Here is a 20322-nt window from a genome sequence, read left to right on the forward strand (position 1 = left end):
AAACTAAACCTCCCTTGCTGCAATTTAAGCCCATTGCTTCTTGTCCTATCTTCAGAGGTTAAGGAGAACAAATTTCACCCTCCTCCTTGTAACAACCTTTTATGTACTTGAAAACTGTTATCATGTCCCCTTGTCAGTCTTCTCTTCTCTAGACTACATAAACCCAAATTTTTCAAACTTCCCTCATAGGTCATGTTTTCTGAACCTTTAATCATTTTTGCTGTGCGCCTCTGGACTTTCTCCTATTTGTCCACATCTTTCCTGAAATGTGGCACCCAGAATTGGACATACTACTCCATCTGAGGCCTTATCAGCATGGTATAGAGTGAAAGCATTGCTTCTCATGTCTTGCTTACAACACTCCTGCTGATACATCCCAGAATGATGCTTGGGGTGGGGTTTTTTTGTTTGTTTGTTTGTTTGTTTGTTTGTTTGCAACATTGTACTGTGTATGATCTGTTTTTGTACAGTGTCAGCTGCACATGCAAGAATGTACCTGGGGCAAAGCAGCACTGGGGGCAGCAGAGCGTGAGGGATGGGAAAGGGGCAGCTCTGCTGTAGCATGAGTACTAGGGATAGCAGAGGCTGACGGCTGCGGAAGGGGTGGCCTACTGTATAACGGTCATCAGGGGAAGCCGAGGCTAACGTAGCCAATGTTTTATGTAGCCTTCCTAATGATCTCTAAATGGCAGCTGATCACAGGGAAAGGCAAATAGACAGTAATTGTTTTTAAACCTGTGATTTCAGATAAAAATATTCCTTAAATGATTAAGAGTCAATAAACTTGGAATTAAATATTTAAGCCACAGTATGATAACCTTCAGGTCTATTCCAGTATTATAGTCAATATTCAGATTAGACACGTATCCTTCAATGGAATTTCATCCCTGTCTGCAATAGTTTTGCCAGAGATTAATTAAAAAACAAAACAAAAAAAGAAACCTCTTTTTCCAAAATACAATGATGTGAGCCACAAATATTCCACATTTGGGCATTATGAACAACAAAGCTTTGGTGACACACAATTATTCACACCGATGTTAAATTGGAATGAGAACTTATTACACGATTAGGGAGCAATTTATACTAGGAGATGACTGGAAATAACAGTTTTCTAGTTTGTTTTGCTTTCAGAAATAAGTGCATCTTTATATTCTTCCGTTAAGGCTGGAACAAAAACTCCTTCAGAGCAAGAAGTGATAGTATGTCAAAAACTACATGGTGAAAAAGGACAGTTTTGGAGTGAAGTTGCAGAATATATTGCAATACATACAACTGAAATGATTATATTGACTGTACCCAAATCAGACCATGAATTGGCTAGTGTGAATGTATAACACTATCCTTTATGAGATGGAATCTGTCCTGTTCTGTTGGTTATCAAATGCTCTAACAGACCAAATAGAGGCCTGTAGTTCTGGTACAAGATTATCTAATATGTATAATTACTGTGGCACTGAAGATCCACATGACCCTTAAACTTGTCACGGATTTATGAAGAAACTATTTGCACTTTATAATCTCAGGTCTCTGACCTCCATGCTTCCATGGTGTGGGCTTTTCCAAGAAGGCTAAGAACGTTAGGTGCCAAACTCTTATAGCAATATCATGGGAGATGGGTGTTTATTGTGTACATTGCCCCCTTTGAAAATCCCAACCTAAATGTGTAAAGCACCTTGTTCTATCTGCATTTTATCTGAGTAACAATCAGGTAACTTTTTCAAAAACACTTAAGCAAACATCAAAAGTGACTTAGGAGACTAAATCCTGTTGACTTTCAGTAAAGACTTAGACTGCTAAGCCATAGTATCCAAAACACTATTGAAAATGGGATTTAGGCTCCTAAATCACTTAGACACTTTTTAAACTGTTACCTGGATTGATTGAATACGCTTATTGGATGGGGGCTAGGTACTTATGTTTCGTGCTCTTGAGGGCAACAGTAGGTTTTTTTAGAGAAAAATGAAAGTTCAGCTAACTATGCTGAGATTTTCAAAGCTGCCTAAGGGAAATAGATGCGAATTCAGTGTCTAAATCACTCAGGTAGCTCTGAAAGTCTCAGCTGTAAACCTTATTTCTAGAATTAATATGTTATTTCTTTACAGTCACCATAGCATTCACCCAACAGAGAGGGATTGTTTTAAGATTAGAAGTTTCTTCCCTCTCCAGGACTTTCCCTTGGAGACTAGAAGTTTGACTCTACTGACATTTTCTAAAAATAAACCAAATACCAACTTTTCCATCCCTATTACATTCCCCACAGCAGAGGTGCCTCAGGAGACTGCACCTTGCCACAGAAAGATATATAATGAATCAGGAAAGACATTCCCATTTTGGTGGAGGGTATGAGGCACAGGGCACTTTATCAGACATGGCAACAGAGCCTTGGTAGGTGTTCTGGGTTAAGATGTTCAATTTACTGGGAACATGGAAGTATGTGGATGCAGTGGGGAGAGAATATGGACTAAATAACCTGGATCCTCATCGATGACATGCTGATTGAGGAGGTGACAACAGAGACTCTGGCTTGTGACTGACCCGCCTTAGAGGTAAATCAGTCTTTTCCTCCCTGATTCTTGAAGCTTAAGGTTTATGAAGTCATGTACGTTTGCTAGGTAACAAATTCCTTGGGAATATAAGGGGAATTTGGCAATGATCTCCCTCAAACTCCCAACCCAAAGCAAAATGACTGAATTTGGAAAAAGAAAAGACCTGTCAGGTCACTGCTATCCTAGCTCCTTATCTGCCCCCCATCACCATGGTATCTGGGCACCTCACTGTACTGAATGTAGCTATCCTCCCATTGCCCCGTAAGGTGCTATTACCCCAGCCTTACATATGAGGACCTTACACCCAGAGGGACAGATTTATAGAGGTATTTCAGCACCTAAAGACACAGACACCCCTAGTGGGATTTGAAATCCATGGGTGTTAGGTTCTGTACCTACTCAGGCACCAGTGTACATTGTTAGGTATGTACAGAGCTTTCAAAATCTGGCCTGAAGGTCACACTAAGAGTTTGTCACAAAGGAGGGAATTGATCTCCCAAGTCCAAAGCTCGTCAAACACTGGAGTGTCTCATGTTCCACTTGGAGCTTCCCTCAGTGCTATACACAAGATTTTGCTTTTCTTTCTGGCACATGCCTTGCTGCGGCATGGAGAGGGTTAACGAGATGATGTGGGTACAACACGGCTGATATTTGCTGCTGTGCTCAGTGCTAGGGGAGGAAACATTGGATATGAGTAGACTTGGCAGAATTTGGGTTTTTTTTATTTGTTTGTTTGCAATTTTGATGACTAATGTTGATTTTTATTTTTTTATTTCTTTCAATTTTTAACTTTTAATTTTTACTGTTGCAGAAAAATTCTGTGGGAGGTAAGTTGTGGGTCAGGGTTTTGGACAGTGCTGACAGCAGGGCTTCCAGGGGCTCCCAGCAGTGAGAGAGGAGATACAGGTGATTCACTGCACTGCCGAGAGATCCAAGACACCAGGGTGACAGGTGCAGGGAAAGTGGTTGCTCTAACCCAGTGGAACAGAGATCTATGGCCAGGGTTGTGAGGTAGAGGAGAATCACAGAATCATAGGACTGGAAGGGATCTTGGGAGTTCATCTAGTCTAGTGCTCTGCCTCATGGCAGGACTAGACCATTCCTGGAAGGTGTTTGTCCAACCTGCTCTTAAAAATCTACAATGATGGAGATTCCACAACCTCTCTAGGAAATTTGTTCCAGTGCTTAACCACTCTGACAGTTAGGAAGTTTTCTAATGTCCAACCTAAACCGCCCTAGCTGCAATTTAAGCCCATTGCTTCTTGTTCTATCCTCACAGGTTAAGGAGAACAATTTTTCTCCTTCCTCCTTGCAACAACCTTTTATGTAGTTGAAAACTGTTATCATGTGCACTCTGTCTTCTCTTCTCCAGGCTAAACAAACCCAATGTTTTCAATTTTTCCTCATAGGTCATGTTTTCTAGACCTTTCAGCATTTTTGTTGCTCTTCTCTGGACTTTCTCCAATTTGTCCACATCTTTCCTGAAATGTGGCACCCAGAACTGGACACAATACTCCAGTTGAGTGTGTCTAATCAGCGTGGAGTAGAGCGGAAGAATTACTTTTCATGTCTTGCTTACAACACACCTGCTAATACCTCCCAGAATGATGTTTGCTTTTTTGCAACAGTGTTACACTGTCGACGTATATTTAGCTTGTGATCTCTATGATCCCCAGATCCCTTTCCGGAGTACTCCTTCCTAGGTAGTCATTTCCCATTTTGTATGCGTGCAACTGATTGTTCCTACCTAAGTGGAGTACTTTCTATTTGTCCTTATTGAATTTCATCCAATTTATTTCAGACCATTTCTCCAGTTTGTCCAGATCGTTTTGAATTATAATGCTATCCTTCAAAGCACTTGCAACTACTCCCAGTTTGGTATCATCCACAAAGTTTATAAGTATTCTCTATGCCATTATCTAAATTATTGATGAATATATTCAACAGAACCAGACCCAGAATCAGTCCCTGAGCGACCTCACTCAATATGCCCTTCCAACTTGACTCTGAACCTCTGATAGCTACTCTCTGGGAATGGTTTTCCAACCAGTTATGCACCCATCTTATAGTAGCTCCATCTAGGTTGAATTTCATTAGTTTGTTTACGAGAAGGTCACGTGAGACAGTATCAAAAGCCTTATTAAAGTCAAGATATACCACATCTACCGTTTCCCCACTATCCACAAGGCTTGTTACCCTGAATAAGAAAGTTATCAGGCTGGTTTGACACGATTTGTTCTTGACAAATCCATGCTAACTCTTACTCATCACATTATTTTCTGGGTGTTTGCAAATTGATTGCTTAATTATTTGCTCCATTATCTTTCCGGGTACTGAAGTTAAGCTGACTGGTCTATAATTCACCGTGTTGTCCTTATTTCCCTTTTTATAGGTTGGCACTATATTTTCCCTTTTCCAGGTATCTGGAATCTCTCCCATCTTCCATGACTTTTTGAAGAATGATAAGCAACGGGTCATGGCACAGGCTACCCCAGTTGAATGGCTCCATTCATGGAGAGAAACCATCCAGCAGCAGGATGGCCTTCCCCAGAGACACAGACTCATCCTCCTCCTCTCAGCCCAGGCTGGGTGTCTCAGCTCTGGCCCACCAGGACCACAACCTGCCCCACACCTTGCGCCTGCAGGGATTGGTGGCACCAGCCTTGCAGCTGTGCAGGGAGCCCTCAGCAGCTCTGCTGTCACTGCCCCATTCACTCACCCCCATGACAGCCGGGGGCAGAGGGCTTCCTGCACAGCCACAGGACTGGTGACACCCATCTCTGCGAGCGCAAGGCACGGGGGGAGGCTGCACTAACACTGCCTATTACCGATATTTTCTGTTGATTTCAGTGTGTCAGCTGATATCGACATTTACAGATGTCTATCGATTGAAATCAAATCCTGCCAAACGGAGCTATACGTTTTAAAGTAGGCTCAAGGCGTTAGCTGTCCAAATTCCAATGAAATCCACAGGCCCCATCTTTGAAGGCAGTGGAAATTTTATCTTTTACTTCCGTGGGAGAAGGCTCAGATGGAACAAAACTATTTTCGATTTGTAAAATTAACACTATGCATAACTCTATGCAGGATCAGGTCCTTATTTAGCAGTTAATAAGGATAAATAATGGCAGACTAGACAGCCATAAACAAAGAGAGAGAGAGAAATAATATTTTTTTAACCAAAGATAAAGAAGAAAAGAAGAATATGTAGAGCTGCTAAAAATTTCTGATTGGCAATTTTAATGGGAAAAAGTTTTGTTGATTGAGGTTAAAATGGTCTATGGGAAAAAATGAATTTCTCCAAAATTTTGTTTAGGATAAAAGTTATTGTATACAGTTTTATGAAATAATATAAAATTAATATCAATATAAATTAATAGAAACAAATTGAAATAACTATAAAATGAAATGTAATATAAAATTAAAATAATCTAGAAATAAAATTAAAAATAGATAAATACATTTTTAAAATGTCAAAATTGGAAAGAAAACCAACCTTTGAAATCATGGAATTGCCAATGAAATGGAAATTTGGGTTCTATACCACTCTCGCAATATGAAAATAGCACATTTCTTACAAATTTGAAAATTTATACAGAATTTTTCCTTGCAATAGATGATAAATTACTAGATAAAATGGTGGTTTATTGTTGTACGTTTTTTTGTTTTTCTTTATTTTTAATTAAGATTATGTCTCTATATGTATAGTGTCCAATTGCAGGACAATGGAATATTGTCCTAGGGAAAGACAGGTATTTGTCTGATGATAAACATTTTCAAATGGCTTTAATAGATTTAGATTGCCCATTTACAGTGCAAATTCAGTTGGACTTGGCTGCCTAACCATTGCAATACTAGCCCTAGTTGCTTGGTTTGCATCTTTGGTGCAGCTTCCTCTAAAATATAAAATTTTGATCCATTCCATCAGTGGAAGTCCAGTCTATAAGAGGACATTGTTCTGCTTTGGTACACCAGGAAGTGAAATGTGTGACTATTTGAACCAATATCTATCTGTGTTTATGTACTGTTGTATCTCAGTCCCATCAGTATAGTATTCGAATGCATGATGACATCTCTCAAGTTATTACATGTGTTTCCAGAGAGATTAACATTTTGTTTAACCTGCAGTCTGCTCATAGATGAAATCTGTCCCAGGGATCAAGAGATGGCATTTTCCCTCCCTTGGCCTCCATTCAGTTATTGTTCCAGTAGCCAGCAGAGGGAGACGAAGAAAAGAATACTAACATTTTATTGCGTAAATGTTGTTCATTTATATCACAGAGTTAATTTTCTTTCCCATAGACACACCCCATGGCGAACCCAGAACAGGGAAATGAAACATCCATCACAGAATTCATCCTCCTGGGATTCAGCACTCTCCCTGAACTGCAAATCCTTCTTTTCCTGCTGTTTCTAGTGATCTACATTGCAACCATGGCCGGGAATATCCTCATCGTGGTGCTAATTGTGGCCGATCAGGACCTTCACACGCCCATGTACTTCTTCCTGGGGAACTTGTCCTGCTTGGAGACCTGCTACACCTCCACCATCCTACCTAGGATGCTGGCCAGTCTCCTGACTGAGGTTAGGACTATTTCATTCAGTGGGTGTCTCACACAATATTATTTCTTTGCTTCTATGGTTGCCACCGAATGCCTTCTTTTATCGGTGATGTCTTATGATCGGTATTTAGCCATAGGCAAACCACTTCACTATGCAGCCCGTATGAGTGGCAGATCTTGCTTCCAGTTTGCAGGTGGCTCTTGGCTAGGTGGCTTCCTAGTTAGTAGCATAACAACATTGTCAACATCCCAGTTGTCTTTCTGTGGTTCTAATGGTATTGACCATTTCTTTTGTGATCTTATCCCCCTTGTAAAACTCTCCTGCAATGATCCTCAGCTGATGGAAATGTTGGCTTTCACACTCAGCTTGATTTTCTTACTTGTCCCTTTCCTACTTACCTTGATGTCCTACATCTGCATCATTGTGACCATCCTGAGAATCCCTTCCACCACTGGGAGGCAAAAGGCCTTTTCCACCTGCTCCTCCCACCTCATTGTGGTGACCATGTATTATGGAACTCTACTGATTGTATATATGTTCCCAACAACCAACACCCTGAGAGACTTCAAGAAAGTTCTCTCTGTCGTCTACACTGTCCTGACTCCCCTGGTCAATCCCCTCATCTACAGCCTGAGAAACAAAGAGGTCAAAGAGGCCCTGAGGAAAGCTTGCAGGAAATCTATGTTTGGATAATACTAACCGATCACATTCCTTAGGTTAAAATAAAATAGATATAACACAGGCTGTTCTGGGGCCTAAGCCGAAGCCAACTGTAGTTGAAGGCCGTGTTTCCTTTAGCTCCTTTGGGCTTCGTGTCATGCTCTGGGAGAAAGTGGAGATGGACAGATCCTAAAAAGAATGGGGTCACAGGTTTTAAGAGGTCTATGTGAGATGCCACAGGTGAGTACTACTGGGCTGGTGGGCGATTTGAACTTGTGGCTGCTCTAAGTTCAGACAATGAGGGAAGATTGTGCTCAGTGAGAGGGTGCAGGCAAAATGGACTGAGCTGGAATGCTCAGCACCCATTCATTGTAGGGTGAGAGACATATACATATATACACACACATACATATATAAAAATATAAAACCCACATTACAAATTATTGAGTTACAACGTCACCATGTAGTTCATCCCCAGGTTTCTTTCCATAGGACCAGAAAAGCAAAAGGAAACCCTCTAACCTGTGCCACAGAACACAGGACACCAGTCCAGGCCTATTATTTGCCCATTTTCAGTGAAGATTTCAGGTCAGTTTTTCAGGATATTTGGGTGCCAAGTGTGATTTTCAAAAGCATCTGGGCACCTCAGTTGCTGGATTGGGCCCAGCAGGTGAGCCAGACGGGGCAACGTCTCTCTTCCCCAGGTCCGTGCATTGCTCTGGGGCTTCGGCGACAAGGTGCCTGGTGTGGGGCTGCAGGGGGCATGTCCAGAGACAGAAGCATAGGGGCCTACGGCCCTTTTACTGAAAACACTTAGGTGCCTACAGGGTTTGCTGGCAGCTCAGCAGGATTTTGTGAATCCCAGGGGACTGAATTCTGGGATTCAGAGGCCTAAAGGGGAGACTTTGTGACTCTAGCCCTAGCTCTACATTCTTATCCTCACGTTCTAGCTGGGAAACGATGGCAAAAATAGGTGAAGTTACCTACCCAGAGTCACTCAGTGGACTAGTGTCAGGGACAGGCAAAGAAACCAACTATCCAGAGTGCACTGTCCACTCCACAATGTCCAGTTGTAATAGACAATGGGACCTAAAGATGTTACTTGCCCCACTTCCATTCACTGTCCATAGGATGTGGGTGACTAACATCAGCCTCTTATGGGAAAACGCAGCCTGTATATGTATAGCAAAACCAATGTCCTGAGAATTTCTTCAATTCTCAGGTGATGTTTCCCACCAGTTCCTTCTCATGTTTTACCCTTTTTTCGGTGACCCCAATAACTGTCTATCTATTACGAAAAGCATCATGCAATAAAAGAACTAAACAAAGTCTTCTCTTTCTGTTGTCTTTGTTGTCATACCTCCTGTTATCTACTCCCTTCTGTGGGAGAACTGGGAGGGAATCACAGAATCCAGCTCCCCCCGGCACTAGGACCGAAGCGGCAGGTAGGCAGAGCAGGTGATGCGGGGGAAAAGGGGGGAAAGATGTGCAGTGCAGAGCCAGGGAGGAAGGTGGGGGCTGATGTTGGGGTGTCCCTCTCCCCCGCTGGGGTACTGGTCTTCACTGAGCTGGGATGTGGGGACCGGGGGGCACCTAGATTGGTTGTTTCTGGCTGCTGTCTGAGCAAGTGTTCAGGCCAGTGAGTGCTATACTTAAAAAGACAGCATCTGACACACTCACTCTCCCCCAACACACACACTTCCCCAACTCACACTTGGTCTCTTTCTCTCTCTCACTCATACACGCACAACGTCCCCTCCTGCACACACACTTCTGTGGGCTTCTTGTGTTAGTGCTCAGCTCAGCACTCAGATTACTGAGTGCTACTTTTAAAAGTGATTTAAAAGGTGTTACTTTTGGGGCACACACATCAATCATTTCAAGGTTCATAGCACAGTGCAAACAAACACTGCCAGGCTCAGCACACTACAGCAACACACATCACTGTGGCTCCTCAGCTGAATAGCCCCCTCGCTGAGCCCCTCTTATAGACTTGTGTTCACAATGCCCAGCACAATACTGAACAGCAGTGCAGGATCCATGCTTTCTGACAGAGATGGCTGGGGTGCAGGTTACCAGAGCAGTTGAAAAGTGGCTGGTAATCTAATAGGATGCCCATGGAACGAGAAACCTGCATCATGTCACGCTGCACCTGCCCCCACGAGGCATTGCAAACCCTTCCCAAAGCACCCTGCGGCCAGTTGCACAGTAGGATATCTACTCGTGGTGCTCTGCTCTCTGTGTCTATGCAAGAGCTGCTAGTGTGGATGCTGCTCTGCTTATAGTAGGAGCATAGTGTGGACATGCAACAGTGGTTTAATTAAATGTAACTTAAGTCAGCTTAACTTTGTAGTGTAGACAAGGGCTAAGAGCAAAGCTCAGGAGGCTTAAGTGAAACTTCAAAAAGTGGGTGAGGGAAAACCCTGGGGGAATTGCTCCAGCTAGGAAGAGCTGGGAGTAGCCTGCTAAAGCAGGAAGGACTCAGACCAGACAGGGGGAGTTTGGCTGTATGCAGCTGGAGGGAAGACTTCTGGGTTTAATTTTGAACTTTAAGTTAAGAAATGAAACCTAAATAGGGACTGTTGTGACTGGACTGGAAAAAAACGGTGATGAGTTTATTTGGGGAATGAAGATGGAAAACTTAGTTGAGGGGCTGCATTCTGGGCTGCTCTAAGGCCTCCAGGGAATGCCATGAGGGGGCCACTCATCTACACCGACTAGACACAATTATACTGATATATTAGTGTAGTGCATCCCCCTAGGGGAAGGGGAATAAGCTATACCAGTACAAGGCACCTTTATGTGGTAAACTGCGTCCGCACTAGAGGTTGTACCCGTAGAACTATTTCCATAACAAAAACACACCACTAACAAAACAGTTATACTGCTGCAAAATTTGGGTGGAGACCTAGTGGGAGTCCCTAAGAAAATACATTAGTACATTCATGGCATTGAACAAATTCCAATAATTCAAGTTAACTGTCCTTTGCATTCGTAGAATCATAGAAGTATAGGACTAGACGGGACCTCAATAGGTCATCTAATCAAGTCCTCTGCACTCATGGCAGGACTACTTAATAAGTAGAGTGATTAAGAGTCAATAAACTTGGAAATAAAAATGTAAGCCATGGTGTGTGAAGATCCAGGTCTGTCCTAGAAGAGGACTGGGAATAACAATCTTCTAGTTTGTTTTGCATTCAGAAATAAGTGAATATTTGTATTCTTCTGTAAAGGCTGGAACAATCATTTCCTGTAGGGCAAGAAGTGACAGTATGTCAAGCTTCATGCTGAAAAAGGACTATTTTGGAGTCTAGATGTAGAATGTATTGCAATACACACAAATGAAATGATTATATTGACTATATCCAAATCAGACCATGAATTGGCTAGTATGAATGTATAACTGTGGCATGGAATCAGTACTGTTCTGTTGCTTATCAAACAGAAGAGCCACATGATCGTGAAACTTGTCAGGGATTTGGGAAGAAACTAGTTGCACTTTATAATCTCAGGTCTCTGACCTTCATGCTTCCATGGTCTGGGCTTTTCCAAGAAGCCTAAGGGAGTTAGGTGCCAAACTCTCATAGCAATGTCATGGGAGTTGGATGTTTATTGAGCCCTTTACCCCTTTCTAAATCCCAGCCTAAATGAGTGAAGCACGTTGTTGTTCCTGCATTTTATCTGAGTAACAATCTGGTAACATTTTCAAAAACACTTACGCGAACATCAAAAGTGAGTTAGGAGCCTAAGACCTGTTGACCTTCAGTGAAGACCTAGGCTGCTAAGCCTTAGAAACTAAGAAATTTTTGAAAATGGGATTTATGTTCCTAAATCACTGAGATGATTTTTAAAATGTTACCTGAACTGATTGAGTAAACTTATTGGACGGGGACCGGGTACTTGTGTTTCATGTTTTTGAGGGCAACAGGAGGTTGGTTTAGAGAAAGTGCAAGCTCAGCTAACTAGGCTGAGATTTCCAAAGCTGCCTCAGGAAATTAGATGGGAACTCAGAATCTAAATCACTCAGGCAGCTCTGAATATCTCAGATGTAATATCTAGAATTAATGTGTTATTTCTTGCAGTCACCAAAGCGTTCACCCAATAAAAAGAGAGATTTGTTTTAGGATTAGAAGTTTCTTCCCTCTCCAGGACTTGCCCTTTGAGACTAGAAGTTTGACTCTACTGACGTTTTCTAAAAGTCAGCTAAATACTAACTTTTCCTTCCCTGTTACATTCCCCACAGCAGAGACTGCACCTTGCCAAAGAAGGATATATTACGAATCAGAGAAGACGTTCCCCATTTGGTGGAGGGTATACACAGGGCAAGTTACCAGACAAGGCAACAGAGTCTTGGTAGCTTTTCTAGGTTATGTTGTTCTATTTACTGGGTAAATGAAAGAACATGGATGCGGTGGGAAGCGAAGATGGACTGAATAACCTGGATCCTGGTCTCTGAAACGGTGAGTGAGAAGGTGACAACAGAGATTCTGCCTTGTGACTGACCCACCTTAAAGGTAAATCAGCCTTTTGCTCCCTTTTGCTCCCTGCTTCTTGAAGCTCAAGGTTTTTGAAGCAATATAATTTTGCTAGATAACTGATTCCATGGGAATCCAAGGGGAACTGGGCAATGATATCTCTCAAACTCCCAACCCAAAGCATAATGATAGAATTCGGAAAAAGGAAAGACCTGTCAGGTCCCTGCTATCCTAGCTCATTATCTGGCCCCCATCGCTGTAGTATCTGGGCACTTTACTGTCTTTAATGTCTCTATCCTCCCATCGCCCTGTGAGATGCTATTATCCCTGCTTTAAAGACGGGGACCTGATGCCCAGAAGGACAGATTTATAGAGGTGTTTCAGCACCAAAAGAGACACACACACACACACACCCCAGTGGAATTTGTAATTGATGGGTGTTAGGTACCGCACCAATAAGCATTTTTTGTACCTAGAGAGCTTTGATAATTTGGCCTGAAAGTCACACGACTAGGGAGGGAATTGAACTAACCTCGCCCAAGTCCAAGACGAGCTCGTCAAACGCTGGAGTATCCTTTATTCCACTTTAAGCTTCCCTCCGTGCTACTTACAGGATTTTACTTTTCTTTCTGGCACAGACCTCGCTGGGGCATGGAGAGGGTTAGGGAGATGTTGTGGGTAAAAACAGAGCTGATATTTGCTGCTGTGCTCAGTGCTAGGAGAGGAGACATTGGCAATAAATTCGCTTGGCAGAATCCGGATTTTTTTTTTGTAGTTTTCACAACTACTGTTGATTTTTATTAATTCCCCCTCCCCCCCATTTTAAACTATTTTATTTTTTACGGTTGCAGGAAGTTCAGCGGGGGGGGGGGGGGGTTGGGGTCAGGGTTAGGGCAGCGCTTACAGTGGGGCTGCAGGGGCTCCCAGCATTCACCAATAGGATACTGGTGGCTCCCTGCACCACCGAGGTGCAAGGGGCAGGAAGGTGGCTGCCCTGGCCCAGTGGAGCAGAGATCCATGGCCAGAGCTGTGAGGAGAAGGAGAACGAGTCCCTGGCTGCAGGGGAGCCCTCCCTGAATGGCTGTCTCCATGGGCAGAAGCCATCTAGCAGCGGGATAGCCTCCCCCATAGCCACGACTCCTTCTCCTCACAGCCCAGGCTGGGGGATCTCTCTCTGCTATGGCCTGCCAGGACTGCAGTCTGCCCCGCACCTTGCACCTGCAGGGATGGGTGTCACCGGCCCCACGGCCATGCTGGGAGCTCTGTCACTGCCCCGCTCGCTCACTCCAGTGACAGCTGGGTACGGAGGGTCCCTGCCCGGCTGTGGGGCTGGTGACTCCCATCCCTGCCAGTGCATGGTGCGGGGGGGGGGGGGGGGAAGCTGCGCTAACGCCGCCTGTGACCGATCGTTTTTGTTGTTGGCTTCAGTGTCTCGTTTACCGACGTCTAGCGATTGAAACCGAATCCTGCCGAGCCGAGCTATAAGTGTCAAAGAAGGCTCAAGGTGTTAGCTGTCCAAACCCCATTGAAATCAAAGGTCCCATCCTTGAAGTCAGTGGAGATTTTATCTTTGACTTCAGCGCGAGAAGGCTCAGACTGAACAGAATTACTCGGGCTTGTCAAATTAACTTTGTGCATAACTCTGGGCAGGATCAGGTCTACTAATAAGGATTAGTAATGGCAGACTAGACAGACACAAACAAAAAGGGAGAGAGAGAGAGAGAGAATTAATGTTTTCTTAATCAAATGTTAAAGAAGAAAAGAATAAAATGTAGAGCTGAAAAAAAATTCCGATAGAACATTTTTGCATCAGAAATCGTCCGTTCATGATCAAAATGTTCAATGAGAACACAGCAATTTCTACAAAATTTTGTTTAGGAAAAAAGTTATATAGTTTTATAAAATCTTAAAGTATAAAATTAGAAAATTTAAATAATTATAAAAATATTATTATTGTATCAAACAAAACACAATACAAATATAAAATAACTTAAAAGTAATATAAAATGAAAATCAAGAAATACAATTAAAAATAGATACATACATTTTTTTAAAGTCAAAATTGGACTGAAAACCAACATTTTGAAATCATGGAATTGCCAATGAAAGGGAAATTTGGGTTCCACACCGATCTCATAATATGAAAATTGCACATTTTTTACAAATTTCAAACTTTATACAGAATTTTTTCTTGCAATAGAGGATAAATTTTGATCTATAATGGTGGTTTCTAGCTTGAGGTTTTTTGTTTATTTGTTTATTTTTAATTAAGATTGGGTCTCTGTGTAGAGTGTCCTACTGCAGGACAATGAAATATTGTCCTAGGGAACGACAGGTCTGTTTAGGATAAAAACTTTCAAGGGGCGCTAATAGAGTTAGGTTTAGGGTTATTTCCATTTCAATTGCAACTCACTTGGAGTTGGCCACTCAAACACTACAAATCCCAATCTTCTTTACTTGGTTTGCTTCTTTCTTGTCCAGTGGAGCAGTGAAGTGGCTTCCCCTTAAATAAAAAATCCTGACCCATTTCAGCAGTGGAACTGCAACCTATCAAAGGACACTGTTCTGCGTTAATACACCAGGAAGTGAAAGCTGTGACTATTGGAACCAATATCTATCTGTGTTTCTGTACTGTTGTACATGAGCCTCATCACCATAGTATTTGAGTATTTAGTGTGATCTCTCCAGTTACTACACAGGTTTCCAGAGAGATTAATGTTTTGATTAACCTGCATTCTGCTCATATATCAAATGTGTTCCAGGAGTCAAGTGAGATGGCATTTTCCTCATTTCCCTTCACTAGCCTCCACTCTATTCAGCTATTGTTCTGTTAAGAAGCTGCAGAAACAATGAAAACAATGCTGACCTTTTATTGAGTGAATGTTCTTCATTTATATCCCATAGTGAATTTCTTTCCCGTAGATACAACCTTTGACGAACCCAGAACAGAGAAATCAAATGTCCATCGCAGAATTCATCCTCCTGGGATTTGGGACTCTTCCTGATCTGCAAATTCTTCTTCTTTTCCTGCTGTTTCTCTTGATCTACATTGCAACCATGGCCGGGAACATCCTCATCATGGCGCCAGTTGTGATTGATGGTCACCTTCACACCCCCATGTACTTTTTCCTGGGGAACTTGTCCTACTTGGAGACCTGCTACACCTCGACCATCCTGCCCAGCATGCTGGCCAGTCTCCTGACTGAGAACAGAACCATTTCATTTAGTGGGTGTGTCACACAATATTTCTTCTTTGGTTCTATGACTGCCACAGAATGCCTTCTCTTATCGGTGATGTCTTATGATCGGTATTTAGCGATCGCAAGTGCATTTTTTTCGCCTTCTAATCTGTAATAACCTCAGGGAGGGAGATGATACGGGGAGCATAGAAACATTTGCAGCTGCAGGGAGGAAAAAAAGGGAGAGTAGATTTTTAAGAAGTTAAATTTCTGAGATCAAAAGGGAGACTCTTTCACAGTGAATCAAGCAATTCACAGCAGACAGCACATGTGTTTTAGGTATAAGGTCGCATTTTGCCTTTTATATTGAGCACCTGCTGGTATGGTGACACATCACACACGGCTGGGCAACAGAATTCAGATTCCAGGCAGCCATGGTAAGACAAAGGGTATACAGGGTTGGCTTCTTCCGCGTTCATAACTTGTGGGAATGGTTTCAAACTGCAGCGCCCTCCTTTCCAATAACAACCAATGCCGGTTGTGTTTGCCGTTTAAAAGGAGGCGCTGTGGTTGCCGTTTAAAAGGAAGGTCTGCATTTTTGGGATGGATATGCAGCAAACCCCTTCCCCCCACATACACACGTGGTTATTGTCTGGGATGATCCCTTTTAGCCAAGTGCAAACAGCCCACTATGACTGGGATCTAATGTGCCGGGAATTACTGTTCCCTTACAAAAATTCCCCTATTTCAACCAGGTGACCATGAATGCTATCCCTCTCCTGAGGCTGACACAGAAAGAGAAAGATCAAATGTTGCTTGAATGTGACCAAAACCCAGGACCATTTGCTGTCATGCTTTGTGCTGCAATGATTCCAGACTACTTGCTACTGGCTTGGCATGGTAAAGTGTCCTACTGTGGAGGACAAAATAAGGCAGCCCTGCCCAGAAACCTTCTGCAAGGGCTTTCAGAGTACCTCCAGGAGAGCTTCATGGAGATGTACCTGGAGGATTCCCTCTCCATTCCCAGACACGTTAACAGACTTTTCCATTAGCTGTACTGGCCACAAATACATCCCAATTGTTCAGGGCAAATCAAACATTAAACACAATTGCTTTTAACCCCTGTCGTGTCATTACAATTGTGCACTGACCAGAGGTGCCTTCTCTGCCTCCAGGGTCTGGGAACAATAGGCCCTGGGAGGTTAATGGCTACAGGGTGAGGAAAAGTTCCTGGCTGCTGCGGAGAACGGATTCTCCACTTGCCTGCTGGGCATTCTCCTCCTGCTCCTCCTCTTCCTCATCCACAAAATCCTCGTCCCTATTGTGTGAGACTCCCCCCTTGCAGGTGTCCACAGACAGTGGTGGGGTAGTGTTAGGGTCCCCCCCTAGAATGGCATGCAGCAGATCATAGAAGTGGCCTCTCTGGGGCTCTGACCCGTAGCGACCGTTTGCCTCTTTTCTCTTTTGGTAGGCTTGCCTGAGCTCCTTAATTTTCATGCGGCACTGCCGTGTATCCCTGGTGTAGCCTCTCTCCACAATGCCCTGGGCGATTTTGGCATATATATCAGCATTTCTTCCTCTGGATGGGAATTCTGCCTGCACAGATTATTCTCCCCATGCTGCGATCAGATCCACTGTCTCCCGTTCGTTCCATGCTGGAGCTTGTTTGCGATTCTGGGGGGACTGCATGGTCACCTGTTCTGCTGAGCTCACCACACTGAACAAACAGGAAATTAAATTCGAAAGTTCCCAGTGCTTTTCCTGTGTACCTGGCTAGTGCAGCGGAGTTGAAAGTGCTGTCCAGAGCGGTCACATTGGAGTACTCTGGGATAGCTCCTGGAGGCCAATATCATCAAATTGCACAGTGCTGCATCTGCACTACCCCAAATTCAACCCAGGAAGATCAATTTTTGCACTACTTCCCTCATTGGGGAGGAGTACAGCAGTCAGTTAGGTCGGCAGAACGGGGTTGGTGGTGTAGACGCATTCCTTATAAAATCGACCTAATGCAGCTAAATTCAACCTAACCTCATAGTGTAGACCAAACCTTAGGTGCCTACAGGGTTTGCCGGCAGCTGAGCAGGGTTTTGTGAATCCCAAGGGGCCGGATTCTGGGATTCAGAGGCCTAAAATGGAAGCTTTGTAACTCTAGCCCTAGCTCCACATCCTTATCCTCACATTATAGCTGAGGAAACAAAGGCAGAAAGAGGTGACGTTACCTGCCCACAGTCACTCAGTGGGCTAGTGGCAGGGACAGGCATAGAAACCAGTTATCCAGAGCCTTAGTCCAGTGCACTGTCCACTCCACTATGTCCAGTTGTAATGGACAATGGGACTTAAGGGTGTTAGGTGCCCAACTCCCATTCACTGTCCATAGGATTTGGGTGCTTAACATCAGCCTCTTATGGGAAAACCCAGCCTGTACATTTATAGCCAAACCAATGCCCTGAGAATTCCTTCCATGCCCAGGCGATGCTTCCCACCACTTCCTTTTCATGTTTTACCATTTTCTCAGAGACCCTAATAGCTGTGTATCTGATACCAAGCGCATTGTGCAATAAAAGAACTAAACTAAGTCTTCGCTTTCTGTCGTCTTTGTTGTCATACCTCCCATCTATCCCCTTTGTAACCAGTGTGAGGAATAAATATGTCAAGGTTTGTCTACACATAGAAGTTGCACCACTTTATCTATACTGGCCTATCCCTGCCTGTGACAGGGCCGCGTGCCCTTGGACTGGAGAGCCTGGGGCCAAGCCAGCCCTAATTAGAGAAGAAGCCCAGCTGAGGGGAATCAGGCAATGTTCAATAAAGGGCAGAAGGGGGCTAGAGTAAGGGGCCAGCTCAGGAGGCTGAAGTGAGACTTGAGAGAGTGAGAGAGGCTCCTGCAGGGAAAACCCTGAGACCAGGGGAATTGCTCCAGGTAAGAAATGCTGGGAGTAGCCTGCTAAGGCGGGAAGGACTCAGACCAGACGGGGGGAGTTTCGGGTGTATGCAGCTGGAGCCAGGGTTTACATGTTTATAGAGTATTTCTCAGAGCTCCCCCCCCCACCCACTGCACCCCGCAATATGCTATGTAAACACCAGGGGGGTTGAAAATATTTATGAGAGCTCCAGACAGCTCTGGATGTATTTAAGCCATCATCTGGAGGGAAGACTTCTGGGTTTAGTTTTGAACTTTAGGTTAATAAACGAAACTGAAAGGAGGGCTGTTGTGTCTGGACTGGAAAAAAACCTGTGTGAAGATTATTTGGGGAACAAATAAGGGAAACTGAGGTGAGAGGCTGTTTTCTGGGCTGCCCACTCATCTACACAGAATGGACGCAATTACACTGATTCAAAGGCGCTTATAACAGTATAGTTAATTCCAATACGGGAAGGGGAATAAGTGACACCTGTATAAGGCACCTTTATATTGATAAACTGTGTCCACATTAGAGGTTGTTATGGAAATAGTTCTATGGGTACAAAGTCATATCTCTAAACCAAATAGCTATACTGATTCAAAATTTGGGTGGAGACCTCGTGTAAGTGAGTCCCTATGAAAATACATCTATACATTCCTAGCTTGAAACAAACACTAATAGTCCAGGGAAACTGTCTTTTGCATTCATAGAATCATAGAAGAGTAGGACTGGAAGAGACCTCAATAGGTCATCTAGTCCAGTCCCCTGCACTCAAGGCAGGACTACGTAATAACTTGACCATTCCTGTCAGGTGTTTGTCTAACCTGTTCTTAAAAACCTTCAATGGTGGAGATTCCATAAACTCTCTAGGTAATTTACTTAACTACCCTGACAGAAAGTTTTTCCTAATGTCCAAACTAAACCCCTCTTGCTGCAGTTTAAGTTCATTGCTTCATGTCCTATCCAGCTTAAAGAGAACAACTCCTCCTTGTAACAACCTTTTATGTACTTGGAAGCTGTTATCATGTCCCCTCTCAGTCTTCTCTTCTCCAGACTAAACAAACCCATTTTTTTTCAATCTTCCCTCATAGGTCATGTTTTCTAGATCTTTCGTCATTTTTGTTACTCTCCTCTGGACTTTCTCCAATTGAACTTTAATCCTATCCTCCAAAGAACTTGCAATTCCCTACCAGCTTGGTATCATCCACAAACTTTATAAGTGTATTCTCTATGCCATTACTTAAATCATTGATGAAGATATTGAACAGAACCAGACCCAGAACTGATCCCTGCCCTTCCAGCTGGACTGTGAACCACTGATAAGTCTCTGGGAATGGTTTTCCAACCAATGATTTACCCACCTTATAGTAGCTCCATCTAGCCTATATTTCCCTAGTTTGTTTATGCATTAAGATGGAATGCGGATAATCCGAGTCAAAAGCAGCTGACTGATGGAAAGAGAGGTCAGAGTGAACAATTCACAGCTTAGATACTTGGGGGGCATCCACGCTGAAGCCGAGGGTGTGAATGGCAGCTCCTGTAGATGAGACACTGTAGCTGTACCCTAGCTAGCTCGCTAAAAATAGTAGTTAGGAAACCATGGTACCGGCTTCAGTGCTGGCTGCACAAGCAAGAATGTACCGTGGGCCAAGGGGCATTGGGTGCAGCAGAGGGTGAGTGATGGGAAAGGGGCAGCTCTGCTGTATCATGGATACTAAGGATAGCAGAGGGTGAAGGCAGGGAAAGGGGTGGCTATAGTGGAAGATGGGCATTCGGAGGAAGCAAAGGTTAATGTGGCCAATGTTTTATGTAGCCTTTCTAGTGATCTCTACATGACAGCTGATTGCAGGGAATGGCAAATAAGCAATATTTTTAACTGAAATCATAGATTTAACAATTACTGTCTAAGTGATTAGGAGTTAATAAACTTGGAAATAAAAATGTAAGCCCCAGTGTGTGAAGATTCAGGTCTATCCCTGTGTTATAGCCAATT

At 43.5% G+C, this 20322-nt stretch overlaps 1 protein-coding gene across 1 annotated transcript; it reads left to right on the forward strand.

Annotated features, from left to right (window-relative positions):
- The first annotated feature begins 6860 nt into the window (after positions 1-6860).
- Positions 6861-7805, forward strand: LOC112061081 (olfactory receptor 5AP2-like). The gene has a single exon (XM_024113646.2). The coding sequence runs from the start codon at positions 6861-6863 to the stop codon at positions 7803-7805; it is 945 nt and encodes a 314-aa protein (XP_023969414.2).
- The last annotated feature ends 12517 nt before the right edge of the window (positions 7806-20322 follow it).

Source organism: Chrysemys picta, chromosome 12 (genome assembly GCF_011386835.1).
Source record: "Chrysemys picta bellii isolate R12L10 chromosome 12, ASM1138683v2, whole genome shotgun sequence".
NCBI lineage: Eukaryota > Metazoa > Chordata > Testudines > Emydidae > Chrysemys > Chrysemys picta.